At 40.5% G+C, this 23,846-nt stretch overlaps 7 protein-coding genes across 7 annotated transcripts; 2 read left to right on the forward strand and 5 right to left on the reverse strand.

Moving 5' to 3' along the window:
• Positions 1-6: 6 nt before the first annotated feature.
• ATC70_003126 (uncharacterized protein) lies at positions 7-4,312 on the forward strand (the record flags this gene model as incomplete). The annotated part of the gene is made up of 4 exons (XM_064822492.1): positions 7-735; positions 832-1,368; positions 1,422-1,538; positions 1,601-4,312. 4 exons carry the CDS (start codon positions 7-9, stop codon positions 4,310-4,312), a joined length of 4,095 nt encoding a protein of 1,364 aa, XP_064679092.1.
• Positions 4,313-4,425: 113 nt separating this feature from the next.
• ATC70_003127 (uncharacterized protein) lies at positions 4,426-6,190 on the reverse strand (the record flags this gene model as incomplete). The annotated part of the gene is made up of 9 exons (XM_064822493.1): positions 4,426-4,536; positions 4,602-4,955; positions 5,024-5,103; positions 5,162-5,205; positions 5,261-5,373; positions 5,427-5,569; positions 5,665-5,893; positions 5,966-6,031; positions 6,086-6,190. 9 exons carry the CDS (start codon positions 6,188-6,190, stop codon positions 4,426-4,428), a joined length of 1,245 nt encoding a protein of 414 aa, XP_064679093.1.
• A 2,483-nt stretch (positions 6,191-8,673) lies between these two features.
• Positions 8,674-10,658, forward strand: ERG5_1 (RNA polymerase C-22 sterol desaturase; the record flags this gene model as incomplete). The annotated part of the gene is made up of 4 exons (XM_064822494.1): positions 8,674-9,108; positions 9,177-9,243; positions 9,305-10,180; positions 10,246-10,658. 4 exons carry the CDS (start codon positions 8,674-8,676, stop codon positions 10,656-10,658), a joined length of 1,791 nt encoding a protein of 596 aa, XP_064679094.1.
• Positions 10,659-11,303: 645 nt separating this feature from the next.
• On the reverse strand, positions 11,304-12,755 carry ATC70_003129 (uncharacterized protein; the record flags this gene model as incomplete). Its single annotated transcript, XM_064822495.1, has 5 exons — positions 11,304-11,480; positions 11,536-11,841; positions 11,896-12,140; positions 12,200-12,631; positions 12,695-12,755. The coding sequence occupies 5 exons, from the start codon at positions 12,753-12,755 to the stop codon at positions 11,304-11,306; spliced, it is 1,221 nt and encodes a 406-aa protein (XP_064679095.1).
• Positions 12,756-13,655: 900 nt separating this feature from the next.
• ATC70_003130 (uncharacterized protein) lies at positions 13,656-14,816 on the reverse strand (the record flags this gene model as incomplete). Its single annotated transcript, XM_064822496.1, has 1 exon — positions 13,656-14,816. The coding sequence occupies one exon, from the start codon at positions 14,814-14,816 to the stop codon at positions 13,656-13,658; it is 1,161 nt and encodes a 386-aa protein (XP_064679096.1).
• Positions 14,817-17,943: 3,127 nt separating this feature from the next.
• Positions 17,944-19,074, reverse strand: ATC70_003131 (uncharacterized protein; the record flags this gene model as incomplete). The annotated part of the gene is made up of 1 exon (XM_064822497.1): positions 17,944-19,074. The coding sequence occupies one exon, from the start codon at positions 19,072-19,074 to the stop codon at positions 17,944-17,946; it is 1,131 nt and encodes a 376-aa protein (XP_064679097.1).
• Positions 19,075-22,879: 3,805 nt separating this feature from the next.
• PKP2_1 (putative protein kinase) lies at positions 22,880-23,824 on the reverse strand (the record flags this gene model as incomplete). The annotated part of the gene is made up of 3 exons (XM_064822498.1): positions 22,880-23,416; positions 23,471-23,691; positions 23,755-23,824. 3 exons carry the CDS (start codon positions 23,822-23,824, stop codon positions 22,880-22,882), a joined length of 828 nt encoding a protein of 275 aa, XP_064679098.1.
• Between the last annotated feature and the right edge of the window lie 22 nt (positions 23,825-23,846).

The following is a 23,846-nucleotide window of genomic DNA, read 5'->3' on the forward strand; positions in this document are numbered from 1 at the left end:
ATTAATATGCCTTTATTGGCCTTGAAAAGGTGTCGTTCTTATATTTCCAAAAAGTATTTCTATACGTTTGGAGTCAAAAGTGCATCTCATCCATTCTATACATTATTCATCTCCTTGATCTCTATTTGTTTCCTGTCATATCCCATCCTATCATCTTGTTTTACTTCCCATCATGCATCACCTGCACCGTATATAGACGCTCATTTATGGCAGCACTCAGCACATGTACAGGCTGCCCCAGCAGTGCCGCATCAGCCATCCTTCGTTGCTCGGCAGATTCGCATTACTGATGCTACCAACGATACCCTATCCAAAGAGCTGCTTGGTACATCACTCTCTATCTATCAAGCACTGACTGTATCCAACAAGCTAAGAGAGATATGTGCCACAACGCAGCATCGTCAGTGCATCATCCACTCACCTCTGGCAGTGTGGAATTATAACCAACGTGCCATTGAGCAAGATACAGACATTGCCCAGACATTAAATCGGCATCTACATGATCTGTCAAAGCCCACAGGCCTATCGCTACACCCGTATGCCACCATGGGCCGTGTTGTCTTGGACGATAAGGAACACTTTGTATCGGCTAACTCTATCATCTTGACATTTATACTCAAGGACACAACAAGCACACAGCATATCTGGAATGACATGGTGCAGCACACAATGCAGCAATTTCCTGCAGTGTACACGCACCCTCTCCATGTGGAACCCTGTCTATTGCAATACAAGGTAACGATCTGAAATCAGGGTACTTTTTTTTTTTTTTTTTTTAGTGCCCTGTTGCTTGCATAGTGTTATGGCTGTAACCTTTACTTTTTTTGTTAGTTGAAACTGCCATTGTCTCTGACAAGCGTGTCGCCCATCCAGCTAGCAACGACACTGCTATTCAGTATGGGGTTGTTTGTCATTGTGAGGACCCAATTCTCCAGGTCAACTCTTTTGAAATCAGCATCTGGATTAGGCATTGCTGCATTATTTTTGGCGGTGGCAGGTTACACTACAACCGTGGGCATATTCCACTATTTTTTTCGCACAACCATTCATGTCGTACCGTGGTTTCTACAGTTGCTGGTGTGTTGTACCGCTACTCTGGAACATGCTCTGTGTTTGACAGGTGCTGTCATATCCAAGGAAAAAGGTATTGGCATCAGGGAGAGATTAGGCAAAGGGCTGCAGCAGGTAGGCGTCATCATGACAACCACTCTTTTGGGCGAACTGTTTGTGCTGGCTACTGGAAGCACCTTGAACGTACCCAATGTCAAGGCGTTTTGTTTATTCACATCTGTCGCTCTGGTTGTGGCATACATTTTAAACTTGACATTGTTTGTGTCGGTGCTCTCGATTGATATCAAACGAGCAGAGGTATGTATCGATTGGAAGAGTGTGTGTACGTGTGTGTGCTGATGCCCGTCTAGTTGGCAGATCTTGGAGAGGAGGAATTTGAAAAGAGGGACCATCATGCAACATCACCTACACGTTTCCATGGCAACAGTGGTAAATTCAAGACGAGAAGAGCTCTCAATGCGTTTTTCGTAAGTGATGAGAGTGTACACCTGCTTTGATTATCAGAGAATTGATAAATTCCGTCTATTAGCTTTGTATTGTTATACTCTTGCTCAATTTTTTGTCTCCTAATGAACACCAAACACCAAAACAATCTCTGTCATCTCCATCCACAACATCCAGCATGAAGCAATGGAGCCGCATCTCCACACAGTTTTGGGAAGCATTGAATCCAACCTATGCGGTTGAGACACTCAAAGTACATGCTCCCTGCGTGATGATCGTCTCTTCCACTACAGCCGATGAGAGTCAGAAGCAGCAAACAATCAATCAGCTTACAACTTACTATAGCAACAATTTCAAGGCACTACGTCAGTTGATGAAGCAGCGCAGCCAGCAGCATTCCATCTTGGACTCATTCCACCCCTATCTATTGCTAGCCTGCAGCGTGAATATACCAAGCATCATACTCCTTTTTATGCTGGTATGCATTATCATGTGGATGACACCTTGGATACGAGAGCAGTTCATGCTCCCGTTTCTTCGCAAGGCATTTGTTCGCATCGTTACCTTGATATTGCGTATTTTGTCCTCCATGACACCCATCAAAACAGACGTGTGGATCAAAAAGGTGGAGAACGAGTACAACGAAGATGGCATGCACATGGGAGCCATCTCTATGCAATCCAGGTTTAATATGCTTCAGAACAAAAATAAGGTGCGCAACGTGTCTATCAAAACATTGACGGGCATGCATGTCGCTGATATTCGAGATCTGCATGCGAGTGGCAATTTGATCGCCTCGATTGGACAGCAGCATGGCAAGATTGTGCTTTGGAACAAATCCAAGGGAGAATGGATTGCTAGGCTAGACAAACTCAAGAAGCTGGGTGGTGGTTTAAATGGCTGGGTGGCAGCTGAAAGGAACATACTGCACTATCGACACTTGATGTCTCGGCAAGCCAACAAGAAGCAGGACATCAAATACTTACCGCGTGCTCGCTGTATTCAGATAGACCAAGACCAGCGATACATAGCAGCTGGTTTTGAGTACGGCATGATTTGTGTGTGGAATGCCGACACAGTACACTTGGTTCGCGAGCTCACCGTCGCTCAGCACCAACTAGACGATCGTGTGATTCGCCTTCTATTCATAGAGATGGATCACAAAGACGCTGTACCATTGCAGCAGGAGAAATGCATCTTGTCAGTGCACAGAAATGGCAAACTACGAGAGTGGAACATCAACACGGGTGAAATGACTCAATGCGTTGAATCTGGCCATACACGAGAAATCACACAGACTCTCATCATACCAAATAACCAACACATCGATACCGATACCTATTATATCATCACAGCATCCAAAGATGGCACCACCCAATGTTGGTCAAGAACGCCTGGCCAATGGGCCCATCTCTACACTTTGACATATCATAACATGATTACGTCTATTGCAGCTCAACAACTCCATAATGGAATGGGTATTCTAGTGACGGGATCAAACGACGGTGCTGTGCAGGTATGGGACCTGGACTCAGGCACTGCCATCTGCACGCTATCCAAAGGGGGCGCAATCAACAAGAAAATGAGCACTGCGGCCACAGCAGAAGTAGGTGGCCCCTTGTTGCAGTTCAGTACAGTAGCGCGATCTACTACATTGGATGATGGCACATACACAGCAGCAAATGTCTCTCAACAGCAGCAGCAGCAGCAGCATTTGGTCAAATCAGATCACAGCGATGCTGTAAGTCAAGTGGTGGTAACGCGCATCAGCAATCCCGAGTTTGAACAAGACATGTGTCCTGGATGTCATACCGTGATCAACAGTGGCTTTTTTGTGGCCTCTTGCGCTTTGGATGAATCTGTGCATGCTTGGCGTCTAAATCGCACGGCTCTAAGCAAGCAGGAAGTGGGATGCAGTCAATGCGCCAAAGACTATCATCGTCGTCAACAACCGTTATATAGTGCCAGGACAGCAAGACCTCCTACTGTAGGGCCAGTCAGTGTGAGACTGAAGCAAAGAAAATTGCATGCCATTTCAAATGGTGCTATGGGAAGAATGTATACGTCTGGCGAGGAATCGGAAAGCATGTGTCAGCAGCAGCAGCAGCAGCAGCAGCAGCAGTATGAAATGACACTAAATGCCTTGTTTCTGGGTAAACTGAGTCAAGAGGCTGGCCGTAGCCTGGTTTTCTGTGATAACATGGTGTTGGCTGGTTGTCGTCGTCGCCGTCTGACACATGGTGTGGATTTTGATGACAGTGTTGGAGATTGGGAAGTCTGGTTCTCGTCATTGCAGTATTATGAGCCGCCTTTAGTAGAAGAAGATGCAGCCTTAATCCCTGTCATCACCTACAGTCTGGAAAAGGACGATGGTGCGTTCAATCAGCAAGACGACATTGCATCAATTCAACAGGGAAAAGACGAAGGACTCAACCTAAAAGAGCAGCTTTTGCTCAACGTCTTTGGCATCAAAAAAGTGCGTAATAGCAGCAGCAATACCGTGAGTAGGCCGAATGCAATGTCTCGCAAGAACGTCAAATCAGAACTTGGTTCGGCCGTAAACGCGGTACACTTTGAAGACATTGATGACACGAGTTCTAGTACGGTTACAGCAGAAGATGGAGACGATGCAGAACAAGATGACGATGATGAAGAGGAAGCCTACAATGCATTGCCGTTTGCAACCATCCGGTGTATAGTACCGATCAATGGTCATGGTCTCAGTTGCGATTATGGCAATTTTATTAAGGTGGTGACATTCAGCAAACAGGATGGAGAAGAAGAAAAAGAAAAGTAAAAGTAGGCTAGAAATTCAAGTGTATAATACATACGTAATAGAACAACAAGATATAGAGATATATTCAGGTGGTATAAAAAAAATTTCTTTTTGTGAGTGTCTATTGAAAAGAGTTATGGTTGCTGCTGTTGCTGTTGTTGTTGTTGTTCTGGAGGACAGCAAGTGTTTTCTAAACAAGAATCCTCAATGCATCGCAACAAACATGTTGATGAGCTATGTAAATCCTATTGGATCAAAAACTAAGGTTTTAGGATGCCAGCTGCAGATTATTGTTTGTAATAATAAATACCTCATTGGAGCTGGTATTCTTATTGTCGCCGTCGTTGATTTGATATACAGAGCTGGTTACGGTGGCAACACGCTCAATGCCATGCGCTTGCATTTTTTCATCGTCCATGCTGTCGTCCATGCTGTCGTCCATGCTTTGGTCCGTAAGCTGATACTTCTCGTCGATTTGGTCCTCAATGAACTCGGGCTGGATTGTAGCGGAATGAATGCCGTAGCCATGCAGAATTTTGCGTATCTCAGAAGCTAATATCATGTATCCTTGACGAGATTTCAGTAACACATGGAGTGAGGCTATCAATTTGGTGTCGTTCAATTGCCATACATGCAATTCATGGACAGAGATGACGCCTTCCAACTATGGGTCACACGAGTTAGATAGAGCCCTCGACACACACACACACATACAACGGCCTCATCACATACGTTTAATAGTGTGTCATTGACGTCGCCAATGGGCACGCTATTGGGCACACCTTGTAGCAAAATGAATGATGTTTGTCTCACTACATGTACAACGGATTAGAAGTTGCAATTTTGCATATTTGTTATGCACGCTACTACCTAATGGAATAGCCGACATGAAAATAATGATGGTGATCAATGTACTATTAAATATATTGAGTTTCTGTTGTACACATAATAATTTTATGTTAATCTTACCTAACAAGAGGATCAAAATAAAATCGCCATTCAAAGGAGGTCAGCCATATAAACAAGGCTGATGCAATGACACCAACATTGCCCAAAGCATCACCCAAAACATGCAAAAATATCTAGAACGGTATATTAGCGTCACTCGCAAATGTAGCTCTCAAACTCTACATACGCCTCTCATGTTCAAATGACCTCCTCCTTCTCCATGATGATGGCCATGTTCATGCACTGATTCGACATCCTTACCGTGGCTATGTTCATGGCTGTGCTGATCCCCATGGCTGTGGCTGTGTCCTCCATGTCCATGCCCATGCTCTAGATGTGGAAACAAATCAAGCTTAACATCAACCCACTCATCCGCACACACACACACACACACACACACACACACATTTCTCCGGTGCTCTTACCATGAAAGAGAAACAAACCAACAAGGTTCGCTCCTAAGCCAGCACTGCCTGTAATCAGCACCATGACAGGATGAGTGACAGGCTCGGGGGATACAAATCGTTCTATCGAATCAATCAAAATGGTAAAGCATAATGCAAGCAGAAATACACCATTGATAAGCGCCCCAAGAATTTCGGCTCTTTGCCATCCATACGAATACTTTGGATCATATTGCGTTTTCTTTGCAACCTGTATCATTTGGTAACTTTCAGGGTCAATTTAAAATGCCTTGATGCTGGCCGTTTGTGGCGTACACTTTACTTTAATGGCCCACAGGGCAACACACATACTAATCAAATCATTCAACATGTGAAACGAATCTGCAATCTATTTTTAAGCGTGAGATGAAGTGATGATTGGATCCAGCATGCAACATCCTACCAATGCCAACGAACTAACATAGTATCCAACAACGATTTCAACGAGGAAGAAGCCGCCTGTGATGACAAGCATACAATAAATCTTGACTTCCCTTGAAATCTTCATGCTATGTACACAATTGTGGAGAAGAAGAGAAAAGGGAACAACAGAAAGAAAGAGGAAGAAAAGAAACAGTAAGAAAAAACTTTGTTTATTATGTGGTGATTTCAATTTTCAAAGGGGTCAACAAAAGGGGGTGCATCATTTATTTTTTGACCTCAATGTAAAAAAAAAGTAGCATAATAATGATAGTATTATAAGAAGAAACCCCATGATGCACTGAAATTAACACCATTTGATTTAATGACTGACTGGCTGACTAACTGATTCAATGGATACACGGATACCGAATTGAACGTCAGTTGAAGCGTCTTCCCCTTTGATACCAAACGTACAGGCGAGTCTTTTTTCAATGCTGATCTGATGACGCTATTTATTCCACAATTAGATTTGCAGCTGAGGCAAATGACACAAAGCCCTGGTAGGTATGTTTTGTTGCACATTCGTGGTACAACCATGGTCATTTTGATTATCTCTGCAGATATTTGCGTAAGGCCGTTTATTTATATGTTGATGCTATAGAACAACAGACGAGACAATAGCATATAACGCTAAACAGACACATTCCGGCGGATTCAATTGTGTGATCGAAATACATTCTGTGTAGCGTAGATGAACACACATCACACAGTAGAAAAGACACTCCTGGATGCTTTGAAAGGTACATCAAAATGACCACTTAGCTGATCCAAGCAACAATCTATTAATTCAGCTTTTCATCTTGTCTAATGCTCCACACACTGCGATCATAGCCCTGTTTTTGATTCAATATATATATATATATATACACTGCTTGTATATCACAAGGATAAGCTCCTCATCTCTATGGGCTCTTGTCCAATTTTGAAACAGATTTAGTGACAATTGGCTGTGTTCAACAATATTTCAAATCTATACATTGCCATTTCATTTTTAAGCTTGTACTATTACTTGAGTACCTCCATTAACAACCTATAGCTGTGCATAGCACTCTTCTAGAGCATTCCACATCTGTATGGATGGAGAAAGTCTATATACAAATAGTCAGTATACTAACATTACCTTTTGCTACTCGAAAATAAGCGAAATACAGCGAAATCTGTACGCATTTGAAACGTGATTTCTCGGGATGTAGGCCGTTTTAGACCGCCAAAATGGCACCAAGTCGTCTCCCTCATCTTGCGGCAGCTTTTTGTCACCTTTGCTCGGCTTTTTTGAGATCGCCAAAAATCGGCTCCAAACCATGAGGGGTACCTCATGGCTTTTGTCGAAAATCGAATGATCGCGGTTTTCATCCCAAAAATGAAGACTTTCACTATGGTATATATCAAATCAAAATGCTTCTCTCGATTCAACGCAACCCATGAAACCACTTTTGTGAGACTTTGATATATATAAATCTCGACATTTTGGCAGAAAACCTCATTTCATATTTTCCAACATTACTCAATAAGCTTATTCAAAGTAATTTTTATAATCAACACCATTGAATCCGCCTTGAAAAGTGCTCTAAGAATGCATTAGAAAGCACGGGATGATTATCACTATTTATATAGTCGAATCTGGCAAAATAATTCGAACAAGTCGAAATTGCTCCAAAATCGAGCGAAATATCGAGCGATAGATCGAGCGGAGATATAACCAATTTTGGCGGGCGGTTGGCAAATTCAATGCCATGCCCATGATGAAGGTAATTGATGCTGTTAGAAGCTCGTAAGAAGGAGCATTGAGAACTGAAAAGCGCGAGGGCTATCACGTTTGGTTAATAGTTTATTTCGTCTTTTCTAAAGATCCTCCCTCTTGAGCCCGCTAAACTCAAATTAATTATGAAATGCTTTTCACTCAATAAACGCTGCATACAATGGCCCCTCATAATCTGACTTTCGACTTTCAAAAGCTTGTTGCAAGAATAGTCATTGTATTTTGCAAGATACATGTGGCAGATTGTGCTTTTTCAGATGCTTAATAACAAGTACGGAAAATTCACATTCAATAAATAGCAGAATTAGATGATCATACCAATCAAATAAAAGATGTTAGTCATTCGAATAACGCTCGCGGCATCTTATTTCTACACAAAATTGGATGATATAATATAGGAACTAGTTTTTTTGAAATTGCGCGGATCTGGCAAATGTATCTATATCAAATTGGTTTCCATGGATACACAGCAAAGCACATGGGCTCTACAGTTCATTTGAGAAAAAAAATATGCTTATACAATGCCTTTTCTATATGAATTGTCTGATTTACGTGGGCACATATGTATAGCTATTGTCAGATGTAAGAGATCAATATTTATACAAGAATCTGATAACTAGTAACATGGTGTTACACCGTACCAGAAACCCAGAATAGAAATTTCAGAAAAGCGCAAGAACCATAATTCTTGCACTTGTCCTTAATCAGATCCTGGTATATAAATAAGCAAAAAGCAGATCGACCATGGCTCCCGATCCTAATTCTCCCCCTTTTTTTTTTTACTTTCACTCGTCCAAAAAGAATCAAACATGGAAGTAGAAAAACGTCCATCAGATTCTTTTTCAAATGTGGAGCGCAGTGATGGTCATGACAACGTCTCTCACCAAGAGCAGCGTTTTGAACATCAATTCTATGGCATCCAAAAAGTCATTCTTATGAAGAAGCTTGGTCATAAATGGGACAAGATCCTTGTTATCACTGGCATTATTCTCGTTGCCTGGGCCAAAAATTGGGAAGGAAACTTGGTCTATTCAGCATCGGTACAAATCTACAGTGCGTTCAACTCTCTCAGTATCTCTGCTCTTGTCGACGTGGTGCTCTATATTGTTCAAACCATTTTGTTACCCATGTATGCCAAGTTCTCTGATATGGTCGGCAGAACGGAAGCATTTGCAATGGCCATTTTCTTTTATGTTATCTCTGGTGTCATTCAAGCTACTGCTCAAAACATGGACACTCTTATCGTAAGTATACTTATTTGATGTGTACAGCCATCTGTCGCAGTAAAAGCTCATGATTCTTTTTATAATAGGGTGGTCAAGTTATCTATGCTTTTGGTCTATCTGGTGTCACAGTTCTCGGCCATGTATTAATTGCAGGTAGGTGCATGATCTAACATACACATCTATACAAAACTCTGAACGAATGCTTGCGTGATAGACATTACTTCTTCAGCAAATCGTGGTATCTTTCAAGCATTCTATGATTTCCCTGCCATGATCAACATTTGGGTTGCTCCTATTGCTGGCACAGCTATTGCAGAAAACAGCTCCTGGAGGTGGTGCTATAGTATGATCCCATTCTGTATAGGAACATGCTCGATCCCCTTGCTCTATGGTTTGTTCAAGATTGAAAAGACAGTAAAGAAGTCTGGTCAAATGCCACCCAAAGATGACTCCAAGTATCGAAATCTATCATTCTTTGAAAAGGTCAAATTTATTGGTAACGAAATGGACGCTATTGGCAGTCTCTTGTTCATCGGTGCTCTTGGTATGATCCTGGTTCCTTTGATCCTTGGCCCCTCCAGATGGGGATGGTCGTCTAGCATTACTATCGGCTGTCTGGTAGGTGGTTTTGTGTGTGCCTTGGTCTTTGTGTTCTACGAAATGAAGATTGCTGAACACCCTGTCATTCCTGTTGCGGACTGGGATACCACCACCCCTATGGCAGCTGTTATGGTGTGCGCTATAATCAGTTCCATTCGTGCTATCAACTGGACTTATTTCATGACATACCTCCAAATTACTCGTTATGCAACCCCACTAGAAGCTACCTACATTGATCGTAGTTACCATGCCATGTTTTTGGTATCCCAACTTGCTGGTGGTTTTATCATGAAAAAGTACAAGATCTATAGACCCGTTGTTCTTGCTGGCATTTGCTTTTATATTCTTGGTATGGGTCTTATGATTCCTTCTCGCTATCCTACTTCTCCTTTGGGATTCGTTATTATCAGTCAAATCATTGCAGGTCTTGGTTCTGGCATGATTTATGTCCCTTGCCTTGTTGCTGCACAAAGCTCTGTTCCTCATGGCGGTATGTTTAACTTTACACAATATGTACAAAATGATATTCATTCAAATTCTCTCTGTTTCATATAGATCTTGCTATTGTAACAGCTCTGATGTCCATTGGCGGTACTATTGCCACTAGTGTAGGTGGTACTATTGCAGGTGCTATTTGGAACTCACTTTTGCCCGGCCAACTGGCATCTCATGTTCCTGGTGAATTTGATGCCTCACAAATCCTTGGTAACATTACTTACATTCATGCCCTCTTCCCTGAGCAACACAATGGTGCTACCATTGCGTATGGTGAAGTGCAGAGAATCTTGTCTATTGTCGCCCTTTGTCTCGCTGTCCTCGCTTTGGCTTTCTGGTTTAGAATGAAGTCATTTGGTTTAACCGAACATGATCACCACGATACAGAGCATGAATTGACTGAAAAAGAGAGATCACCTAACGAGCAAATTGCTGATGACTACAGTATTGCCAAAACAAACAGTAAAACGTAAGCTTTTCTTACATAACATTTGTGGCTCTGGACTAATCCTAAATGCTAGGGTGGTCTAAACTATTCTTCACCTTAAAATATTACTACTTTTCAAATCCCAAAATTTTTCTATTTACATTGCAAATCTAATTCACTAATCCAATACACCTATAATTAGCACATCTTCCCCAAATCTGAACATTTTATAATAAACCTCTGCCTATCCATCCTCATAAGCTATGTATAATGTACAAAAGGCCGATATACTGTGTCAATCTCTGTATTTGAGCACCTTGGTAGGAGTACTTGCATGGGGTTATTGTACAAAAAGTGCGATATACTGTATGAAGACTTTCCCCTTAATTTTCTAAATGCTAGCCATGGCAACAATGAATCAAAACGCTGTCATTTGCAAATTGTCTTGAGTGATAACTCTGCGTAGTGTATTATGCAGTGCAATGAGAAATACAATGTCTATACATCGTAAATCAAAGGATTGCCTGATCAGATTACTCAAAAGCGTAGTCAGTGTTGTATCACAAAAAAAAAGAGATGTAGTACGAGTAACAGTTTAGTTTTCTAATGATTCCAAGCAAAATATATACTATTACATACTTTAACGTCAATGAAGCAAAAAAAAATATATATATATAAATAAAAGGCTTTTCTAATGTTGAGCTTTTGTTGCTGATTGCTTATTGATGATAGCTTCCAAACGGTCCTCCACATGCAATAAACCCCATGTGAATGACGCGTAGACATTATGAGGCACAGATCTTCCACCAACCCAAGAACCATAGGTAATGAGAGGACCAAGCTGGTGAGTTTGAGTCACTGCTTCTTTCTGTAATGTCCTATTAATACCCTTTGAAGCGCATATTCAGCTAATTAGTTCTTACCTCTCCTAAAATGACCTTGATAAGAGCCAGGTCTTTGCTCTTGTATGGCTCTAGTTCATCCTGAGAAGCACCGGCAATCAACTTTCTAATGTTATTCAAAGCAGCAAGGCCTTGCATCCAAGCATAATGACCAGTTTTGACATCTGTATGATCGCAAACATCGCCAGCAGAGAAAATATTTGGATAGTTGTCATCTTGAATTTGCATGGTGGGCTTGATTTTGACAAACCCTGTCTCTGGATTGATACTTTCGGGCGCGATGGCCTTGATCAAAGAATTGTTGGGACTCATGCCAATACACATGATCTATTAGGAACGCATGAGATGTGAATCGAATGATACAGTATCACTACAACTTACAGCGAGATCACCCTTGATTGTCTTGCCGCCCTTTGTTTGAATCTCCACGGGCTTCACTTCCAAAGGAAAGCCTTCTTTTGGCAGAATAACACGATCACCCAACTTTTGCTTTACACCTCTCTTTTTGAGAATGTTGTAGATCATGACATCCATACTCACTTTGTATCTGGGTAAATATCTGTTGCGAGAGTGCAAGAGTGTAACACTTTTGTCAGGGTAGTGTTCCTTGATTTCAGAAGCAATTTCTACATTGTGAAGCATGCTTTAGTGGCCATGACAAGTTAGTAAGCCCTTCATAAATTACCTAATCCAACAGCACCAGCACCGATAATAATGGGATTCTGAGCTTCTCTAATGACCTCCTGATACTTTTGTAGTCTTGCGATACATTCATCTTTTGATGTCAAATCATTAAAGCGACCAGGAGCAGGAATCTGGGTACCAGCAGTGTAAACAAGGTAGGCATACTCTACTTTATCGCCAAAACCAGGTACATCTCTGTCCAACTTAACATAATCTCTTGTAATCTCTGTCGCTCTAGCATTGATGACCTTGCCAACTGTATCATCACCATAAAACATGTTATCATAGGGACAGAAAAGCTGCTCTTCAAAGCCAGAGATGACAGAGGCCCGAGGAAATGCAAACACATGGTTATAGTGAGTCTTGGCTTCAATCATAATGAACCTGTAGTCTTCGTGGTGGTTTTCACACCATTCAAGAGATGCACCCATGGCTGAGTGACAAACAAACCATCATTTAGAAGCCTCTTCATAATAGTGTTGAGCAGCTACATTACCTGCACTCGATGCTCCAATAAAGACAATGTTCTGTTGCACCTTGATTTCAGTAGACACCATTTTGTTTGTACCCAATGAGAGATAAAAGGAGAAAATAGAAACGATGGAACCTAATTTTTATAGATGTCTAATCTATGGGCCAGAGATCTGGATTGCAATCTGATAACATTTCGATCAGATAAACAGTCATCGAGGTGAAGAAAGCTACAGGATTAAAGTTGTGGTAGTTCAGTAACACAAAACCTTAAGTATCATGACTAAGGAGAGGTTAGTGATGGCACAATAGAGATGTAGCTACAGCTTGTCGATGTAGAAGTATAGAGTAGCTACTCTGCATCTTGCGACGAGAAACAGATGTGCGTGGATAGAGGTGAGCGCTTTATTATCGTTGGTATCTGATAACCTAATCCGCCTAAGTGGAGCATTGTTGGATTCACCAAGTTTCCACAAGTTTTTTTTTTCTTTAATCATGATCTAATAGCATCTACAAGATCCGGATTTGCAACTGTGGAATCCCTCATCACATCATACAGAGAGCTAACAAAAGATCATGGATTTGGGTTCGTATACAGCATGCATTTAATTGTATCGGCTTGTACTCTTCGGATTTGTTCGCCGTTCGGGGATCATCGGCCATGAGATTGCTTTAGTCAAAGGTACCATCTAGAGCAAACAAGAATGACAAAAGTAATTGTATCATTCATCACATCATTGTGATCATTGATAGTTTTTGTTTCTCTACAACTGCACCATGTATGGATTTGAGTATATCAGAATGCAACGCTTGAAATGACCGATTGAATACAAGCTTAATGCCCATTACAGTGTGCCCACATATTTTGTGAGCATTTCTCAAGGAAAAATGTAATATATTACACTCTACGTAATAGCCAATATAGACCCCTTGAAAGGTATGGATAGCCGCTCAATGTTAAGTCAAACGTCGCCGGAATCAAAGCTTTATTCATCATTCAAATTTTCGTTTGAAGAGGGCCAAGGGGAATCGCGCAAGTTTTTAGGGAAACGAAATGTTGTTTTGTATGAGCCCATAGCGTCAGTTACATTACTTGGAGATGTTATTGTTTTTTTCACTAGTTCGCTGCCCTGCATCGTCATCATTGGAGGAGGAGGAATGATAAAGACAGGATTGTTACTCTCTACAGACGAAACAGACATTGAATTCGATAGCTCCAAATCAAGGTTGTCTGTATCGCTGGTATCACCTTGTAGTGCATCTCTTTTGCTTGTTGCAGAGGGTGGCAGTGGAATCAATGGCTCTTTGAACAACGATCGCAATAAATAGCAGGGATTCTTCATGTCTTTCTTGATGGGAATGTGCTTGTTGCCACAGGCAGTAAACACAGCATTGAGGAAGCTTGCAATGCAGGCCATGTATTTCAACTTTTGCTCCTTAATCGCCTTTCCTTTGCCCAAAAAATAGAAGTCCATTTGCTCAAATATGGCATTTGTGATCTTGTCATTGTACTTGAAACAATCAGTTGCACCGTCCTGATCAATATTGTGCCAACAAAGACCTAAAGCCACTTCTTTCCTATTGTATTCCAAGTTGATGAAATGTGGTAAGCGATTAGCGATTGCTAGTAAAAAGTAAAATGCTATCGAATAGCTGATTTCAAATGTATTGGGAAGGCCAAGTGTGGTTTGCATTTCAGTATACATATTATCCTGATACTGTGCTTTTAAAGCCGTGGCAGCGACATCCAAATGCTTGCGTACATCCTCTGTATTGTTGTATTGCTGGATGATGAGTTTTGTCTTCTCAATGACAGCTTGCTTGAGTGTCTCTGCTTCTGCCTTGAACACCTTTTTTTGATAAGCGCGTTGATTCAACATGGATCTTTTGAACTGCTTGTCCGTCTTTTCAACATTTTTTAGCTTTCTCTTCTTCATATAGTATCTCTGATTACTAAATGACCTGCCACCCTTGAAGGTTCTCCCGAATTTGAGTGTCATTTCCTTTTTGTGTTTTAGTAGTAGGTGTCTTTTGAGACTAGAGCCACATGAGAGCTCTTTATCGCAATCTGGACAGGCATATCTCCTCTCAAAGTCAGATTGGATAATGGAAAGAGTCTTTTGTGTTGGATCTTGATCGGGTGTCATCTGGGATTGCGTTGTTTTGGGCCCTTCAAACGTTCTTCAGTATGTTCAACTATATCATCGTCTTGCTATTGTCTACCTGGACTTACTAGATGGCTTGATCTTTCCCGCGTAAACTGAAGGAGAAAAATCTCTTTATCAGATTACGTCTTGGTCTATTTGTAAATGAAAATTCAGATTTATCTGAACGAATAAAAATCTGTCAAAAGAAAACATCAAATCAAACTCAATTGAGAGCCATCACCATGCAAGCACATTTCCTGTGATTGATACCAGAACTTAATACCAAGAGGTCTCATTTTGAAGCATATAATCTTCTCCGTGAATGGTCTATTTTGTAATGTGAAACTGTGTATAATTTGAAAATCGGGTAAACTTCCAATTCAACAAGTGGAAAGACATGCATTATGCAATGTTGGAAACCAAAATCCAGCATTTGGTGACGAATTGAGTTCAATACCCTTCGCAAGAATGCCTCGACAGGTATCAAAACAAGCCTCAAGCAATAGAGTATAAAACAGGTAGCAGCAACAAGTATATAAAGAATGATATGCTTCTTAGGGTATTCGCATCATTCTTGATATCCTTATCAATATGCTCAAGCCCTTCCTCTTAACCACTGCTGCTTGCATGGCAACTGCCTCTGCTCATGTCTGGGATGCAGCATTTGTACATCACAAACGCCATTTTCTGATGATAGAATTGTCATATCATTTGCTGCTGCTGATGCTCTTAATAAGATGGCGACATAAAGTCGGCCATAAGTAAATACAGGACTTGTGTAAGATCTATAGCAACTTTTTTTTTGAGATATTGTCATTGCAAAAGACAACTTCATGAGGCAAACCTCCCCAGAAAAAGTATTTGCGTTAAGCAATTGTCCTTTCAATTCCATGATTCCCGTTTAATCAGCATCGCAATCATCATTGTCATCAACAGAAAGGCATTTAGGTCAGTCAGCAGCAATGCCGCCGCCGCCGCCGCCGCCGCCAAAATCGATTCAAATTCAGTTTATTTTTTTCTGTTCAAGATTGGGACGGATTTTGTCATTCTTCGACCTCTAAAATCTATTGTGCGATGTTTGACTATATAAATTGTGATGATCACCCTACGCTTCCCAATACATCCTTGAAGTGCTTTTCAGGGTACTTTTAATGATGCTGATTGTAACAGGTGTTTTGAATGAACTTAGTGAGCAATTTGGTAAAATTTGAAATGAGATTTTTTAGCGAAAATAGCCATATTTTGCATATGAAAGCCTCATAAAAGTATTTTTAGAGGTTGCTTTGGATCGAGAGAAACATTATGATTTGATATATGCCATAGTAAAAGTCTTCATCTTCAAGGTCAAAAAAAAAAAAAGCGATCGTTTGATTTTCGATGAAAACCATGAGGGGTACCTCATGCTTTTTGGTCGATTTTTGGCCATGTTTTTTTTAGGTCTTCAAAAAGTTGAGCAAAAGTGTCAGGAAGTTGCTGCTACTCGAGTACAATTGTTTGGTGTCATTCCGGGGGGGCTCAGAAAGGCCTACATGTCAAGTAATGAAGGCTTGAAAGTTGTCAAATTCGGTTGAGTTCCATACATATGTTTACTTGTATTTTTATATACAAAAATTACTGACTAGATTGGCTTTGTGCTTTAGGTTACAACTCTAAATCCTGTTGATAACAGTAATTTTGCTACTATGAACGAGGGGAACACTATTTAATTTCATTTGTACATCAAACAGCAGATGAAGAAAACGTCAATTTGCACGCAGATCACTTGAAGACACTTGGAAGAACATTGTCCCACGTACAATGCCCATATTGCTTGAGATTCATCCATACAAACATATCCATTTCCACTGGCAATTTGTATCTGTTCATGTGGCGCCATTCTAACTATAGCAAGGCCTAATGTGCGGGGTGCTCTCATTATATGGTTCAGTGTCTGGTGTATCGCATAACCTTTGCACAAGTACCCTAAATTTTCATCCAAGATGGTTACTTTCAAGCCGTCGACAAGAGATAGCGAGATCCACTCTATAATGGAGGGGTATCATGACATTGAAAAGTGACAATATGTCAATTCCTGGTTTGATAACGGCTCCAATAATTCAATTTCATTCATCTCATTTTCCAACGAAACTTTGACTATTTTTCTCCTTCTGTCCATTCTCGGTGATTGTATTACAAGCAAAAAGCATATAAAAGAGCCCCTTTGATCCTATGGATCCCTCTTTCTTTACAATGGTAATTGTATATCAAGCTGTACCTAACAAGACACCATTACTAGAGACTGTGTCTGATGAAATCATCACCCTTATCCTCTCACAATCCTCAATTCATATCAAGGCATTAAGGACGTATATGTTGGTATTCTCCAAAGTACGTCGAATCAGTCTCTATATCCTAGAGTATTATTGATTGCCTGCCACCCAATTGTCCCTGACGAAAGATCAAGAAGGCAAGAGCAAAGTGACCGTTCGATTCTGATTTAACCATTTCTGCCCAGTATCTCTGACCACATTATGTACATCCTATCAACCCATGGCAAGACGCTATTATACAGACAAAGTCTATCCAGCCGTCCACTCAATATCAATGGGCGACGCTAGCTGTGATGTTCAATCTTCATCTGTATCAATCACATTATTCGCATCGGGTACTTTGATTGGCAGCTTCTCGTCCTCCTCCTCATCATCAACATCCGTTGCTAAGCAACCATGCAACAGACACATGCCTTCTGATTTAGCTTCCGTGCATTACCATGGTAATGCAAAAAAAAAAAAAAAAAAAAAAAAAAAAAAAAGCTTTCTGCACAGAAAGAAGGCTCTCATATTCTTCAAGCATCATCACAGTTAGCCGATCAGGAATCATCATGGATAAACGTAAACCTGAATATTATATGTCACCCATCAGCATCTCTATTGGATTCAAGCATCTGATAAAATTGACGACGAGAAGGTTTGCACGATCTATCATAGTTGAAGATGAGATTGTATTGGCATATTATACAAGCTGAGCACTTTACATTTTAAGCAGTAAATATTGAGTGTTCTGCTTTTACACAAAATAGTAGGTCAAAAGACTAATACTGCAGACTACTCTTTAACATATTTATTAAAATAATACATAATATGACACATTACGGGAGCAAGTACCTCTTTTGTCGAATAGCCTGGCTATTCAGCGTCTTGAGTCTTGAGCTTATTAACGCTTTAAACATCTCGACATAATCCGTGTCCTTGATTACTTCATTTTTCAATATCAACAGAGCTATCTCAACTGCCAACTTCTTTCCTTTGACTAATGACAATTCCTTTACTCTTTCAACACAGTTAGATATGGCATTTTCATCCATATTACTCAACTCCTTTACATTGAAAAGTATAGATTTTAACTTTTGCTTGTCCTCTTGATTCGATACTTTCCAATTCAACAATAGCGACCCAATGGCTACAATGCTGTCAATTCCATCTAATGCATGCAAGCTTAAAGCACATGCGGTGCTGAAACCGTTGTCGTAGAATCTCTGCGATTTCAAATGCCAATCGAATCCACTTGCTCTCTTTGTGAAATTTCTTAGCAATCGGGATTGTCTGACTACTGGTGTGGAGGCGAGAGGAACGTAAACTCTCCAATAATCATTGAGAGCTAAACGATTGCCAAGAGAGGCACCGAGAAAAGCATCAAAATCATGATCGTTATAGTTACCACAAAGGCAAGCAGTAACCAAAAACTCAAAGTTTTTGAAGTAGATTTTGGCTTCGAGCCATTGATTCTGATACTCCCTCTTGTGTTCTACTATGAACTTGGGTTTTGAGGGGTGTTCAATCGTGATCGTGTTGTTTGCGCAATCATCTATTTCTTTTCTGCCTCTCAGATAGGCTTCGACCTGTGTGATGAATGCCCACGAACCATTACTAGAAACAGCGATGCTTTCTACGAAACGACCGCCGACGAGCGCCACGAACGCATCTGCCTCTGCCTTTGATTTTGGTGTCTCAGCGATGTTCAGTATTTCCTCAGCATCGGCAAATTCATGTTTTTGCAAGATATTTTTGAGAGCAGTGGGAATGATACTTTTTGAATGAGTACCAATTGCACCAAACGTGCTCTTAATGTCTTGTATCTTGCCCCTAAGTTCAGCAACATCTTCTCTTACCGGAGAGGGGGTCCTCATTCTTCGTCTAGCTTCTTCTTCTACTTCTTCGTTATCTTCGTCTTCATCTATGCTAAATCTTCTCTTCAATACGCTTACCGATGGCCGCCACATAAATATTTAGAATGAAACCTGTCTGGATGTTTGGCATTACCTTCTTAGATTGACTCTATTCTTGCATGAATGAGAGATGGCCTCTTCAAAGTAGCTACGATCGCCTTGTTGCACATACACTACTAATTTATGATACTGCCTTTTCATAGGTAAACACAGTAGAAGTCGTTTAGCGATGCTGGCTGTCAATATGATCTTTTCACAAGTGAAAGCTACACTTTCAAGTTGATAGAATCTACCAAGATATTGACGTAGATTACTGTAGTACTCAAAGGTGTCATCGATCAACACATGAACATGTCTTGTATTTGCCAGTATAAATGAAGCGGTGACGAGTTGGGTTGCCTCTATGATCCAGATGCTATCTAGTGGAATGTGACGGATGTGCTCCCACATTGATTTGTTTGTGATTGCTAGTGTATATGTGTCCTTGCGATTGAGATTAGGAACAATAACTTCCCAAATATCAGGAGGGAAAATGCTGTAAGGCTGTTTCGAATTGGTATCCATGTCAACGTCAAGAGATATGTAGCAGAAGAGAAGGACAATGTTCATGTATGCAAACAAACTCTTATTTTACTGATAACATCTCAAGCCTCGACATATTTTTCTCTGTATAATTTCGTGTTTTGTGTTAATCCCTTTACACTTGATCCGCTGTGGTGTTACCATCCAATTAACTAGCCATCAGCGATTGGCTAATATACTGTTTCAAACTATGTTTTCTGCCCTCCTTAAAACCTTAAAACCTTAAAACACACCCCAATATGTAAATAAACTACTCACGGGCAATTGTCTAACCTGCAAAAGAGTTATAATCGATAAACGGTATACATGCTATTCAATAGAGAGAACATTGCATATTTTGCAGCTGATCTCATATCATTTATTAAATCAAATAGTAGTTTGTGCAGGAAATCAGTATATGTAAAATTAAGGGGTAAACTTTCTATCTGAAACAAATATTATTGCACTTTCCTTTGTTATCAAAGCCAACTGTCTTTGATATTAACAGGATTAACCACGAGAAGGTGAAAGTGCTTGTAATCCCAAAAAATGGAGGTGGTTACAGACAATAGCCCCCCAGCTAAACCCTCATCTACCAAGTAGGAAACTTTAGCCGTTTCGTAAGTGACGTTCTTACTAAGAGCGTTCTAGTACCATAAAACAGAAGAGCATATCTCCATATCCTCAAAGTGCCTCCCGACAATACCCAATAGCCACATAAATTATCGCGAGGACACATTCCTCTGGAGCCGTGATAAGGATGATGAAAGACAAGCTCGACCATTTTCCTCGTTGTTGAAAGAAAGAGAAAAGGAGAAAATGAAAGTTTACGAAATTTATAACCTAACACCCCCCAAAGAGATATGCGTCGTGCTACGAAACACAAACCATTTTAAGTGTTTCAAGTTTTTCGAATCAAAGAAACCCATGTTATGTAGGATTGAGATGATAGTAATGAAATCTGCCTGGAGCCTCATATTGTCTTTTATCAAATTCAGTCTGAAATTACTTGTACAATTCAGCATAAAGGCAGATCAAATAATGCCAACATTTCATCACGCCTTTCATGCTAGTTGGTTTATTTAGTCAATGGCACTTTGAATTACTCACAGGAAATATATCCAGCCAGATATTGTAATGATGTTTTCGCACAAAAAAAAAAAAAAAAAAAAAAAGTACCCTTGGAACGTTGGCTGATGGCAGTTTTTTACAGTTACGCTTCATAATAGCGTTATTTCTCTATAAAAAGACTTTATATTCAACACTCGTATCAAATAGATACGTTTATTAAGATAAATGCGACTTACAAATTTTCCAAGATACATGCTCGTCCTTTTGATCCAATGCTCTTCATGACAGTAACAATGAGTCAAAAGCTACAGTGCTATCAATGCTATCGGAAGCATGCATGCTTAATGCACAAGTAGTGCTATAGTCATTGTCGTATAGAAGAAGGCGTGGATGAGGGTTGATTCTGTTGTACCTGCTGTCTTTCTTCATTCATGAGGTCCATGGCAAAACGGTAATCAGAATGCTTCTCAGCAGAAGTAATCAGGGCATATTGATTGTGAGCATTGTATCTGGAATATAACCCGCCTGGTGCCTTGTTGCTGCTACGGTAAAGCCACCTTATAGGTCAATGTTATCAAATGTTAAATAGATGCGATAGAACTTTGGAGGCACAAATCAATATTTTTTATACAGCATTTACGTTATCTAAGACTTCTGGTTCACTACATCCTCCATCCGAGTCGCATTTTTTGGCGGCAGAACTGTGATACTATTCGCGGACGCTGCTCTTGAGATGGCGACACAGAGCTGGTTGGACTAAACAATTGTCCTTTCAATTCCATGATTCCCGTTTAATCAGCATCGCAATCATCATTGTCATCAACAGAAAGGCATTTAGGTCAGTCAGCAGCAATGCCGCCGCCGCCGCCGCCGCCGCCAAAATCGATTCAAATTCAGTTTATTTTTTTCTGTTCAAGATTGGGACGGATTTTGTCATTCTTCGACCTCTAAAATCTATTGTGCGATGTTTGACTATATAAATTGTGATGATCACCCTACGCTTCCCAATACATCCTTGAAGTGCTTTTCAGGGTGCTTTTAATGATGCTGATTGTAACAGGTGTTTTGAATGAACTTAGTGAGCAATTTGGTAAAATTTGAAATGAGATTTTTTAGCGAAAATAGCCATATTTTGCATATGAAAGCCTCATAAAAGTATTTTTAGAGGTTGCTTTGGATCGAGAGAAACATTATGATTTGATATATGCCATAGTAAAAGTCTTCATCTTCAAGGTCAAAAAAAAAAAAAGCGATCGTTTGATTTTCGATGAAAACCATGAGGGGTACCTCATGCTTTTTGGTCGATTTTTGGCCATGTTTTTTTTAGGTCTTCAAAAAGTTGAGCAAAAGTGTCAGGAAGTTGCTGCTACTCGAGTACAATTGTTTGGTGTCATTCCGGGGGGCTCAGAAAGGCCTACATGTCAAGTAATGAAGGCTTGAAAGTTGTCAAATTCGGTTATGCTTTGCTTATAGCTGTTATTTACACGGCATGAATCACATCTTTGGTAGCTGAAGTCTTCTGGTAGGGCAGTTCTGCAGCGTGTACAATTTCTAATTCAAATAGGAGGCATATTGGTATTATTAAAGCTATTTCATGCAAATTTTGATGCGTTATGTTGTTGGCAGTCTTACTAATAATGGAAATGAGAAACCAAATTTGCTGCTTGGATACTATGGGTTTTCTCCTTCACTTCGCTACGGTAAACCCCTCTTATTATAGGTCAATGTTATCAAATGTTGAATTAGATGCGCTATGTTCTTGGTAGAAGGCTAAGCCCTTCGCATTCCCCCACATCCCTTCCCAGTATATTATACGATGAAGCCCTGCCTCCAGTGGAGGCATGGCCAGGTCTTCCAGCTTCTCTGCTGGATGTCTGGGTAAGTATCCTCCTAATGCCAGTATTGATCAAAATACTAAACTTTCCGCTTTATACTCACTGGAGCCAATTATACATCAATTACCTTTTTATGTTTTGCAGCTGGTTATATTACTACAGTCTAAACAAAACTGTTGAAGTTGGCCAAGGTCGTTCTTCTTAGCTCTAACTCTGTTATCGTGTCATTTCCTGATGACCTTGAGATAAAAAACACTTGCGTCATTTGTCTTCTGGATGATACTGGTCACATTTCTCCTTATTTTACTATTACAGCAAACAATGATCATTAAATCATCACCCATCATCAAGAATAAAGCCATATTGCATTTACAAAAGAAGACTTTTTTTTATTAATTCACCTTCTTTGTTGCTCTTTTTACCTTCTTTCCATGGCCTAGCAATTTTGACATGGATGCTACACCATACAAGGTAGTGCTGACTGTCCATTTGAGCGTGTTTTCAGGGCTGTACCAGCCTCTCTTTAAGCAAATAAGCAAAGCGCTGACACCTTCTGCTGCATGTGTAATCGATGCCCACTTGAATATAGATTGAATCAATTCAGGCGTGAGATAGTTGCGGAAAGATACAACAGGGGATGACAAAAGTCGTGCCAAAAACTCATCAGAAGCATAGCCCAGCAATGCGGTGGTTCCCATGCCAACAGCGATAGCAAACTGCCAAAATCTATCTGCTGGATAAAATACATCTAATGGCACCGAGGAGGGGCTTGAACCAAATATATCGCCAACGGCTGCTGAAGCAATGGCTGCCGAAGCTTCGGCATCCTTATCCTCTTGGAGCTTACCAATTTCTGCCTTTTGAGCATCTTCAATCTCGGCTGCCTTCATCAATGCGTGAAAAGGTGGAGGTCTGTCAAGTGAACTAGGCTATGTACGGCTGTTGAGTAATTAAACATAGCTTGTCAGACAATGTACACATACCATGCCCAAAGCTGATTCAGCTTCCTTTGCCATGGCTTCTAATACAGGTCTTAAATCTTCGCGTTTCGAGACAGGAGCATTGTATTCAATGAATGCCTCGTGCTCTGAACCATCCGCCTTTTTGTAAGCGACAAGGAAGCCTTGCGAATTGAGACTCTTAAATGTAGCGCTGACAGCGTCTTCTTTCTTTGCGAAATACTTGACATAAGCCAAATTGGCGCCTGAATATATCTCAAATGAATCGACCATTCAAACACTCGATTACAACATAACGTGAGACTTACTCTCATGGCCGCTCATATAGGCTGAGATGGGGCCGCTAGCAGTGGCAAGAGGATCAGGTAATGAAGCCATATGAGGTAGTGATATAGATTAT

This window comes from Mucor velutinosus (genome assembly GCF_035048745.1).
Source record: "Mucor velutinosus strain NIH1002 chromosome Unknown tig00000165, whole genome shotgun sequence".
NCBI lineage: Eukaryota > Fungi > Mucoromycota > Mucoromycetes > Mucorales > Mucoraceae > Mucor > Mucor velutinosus.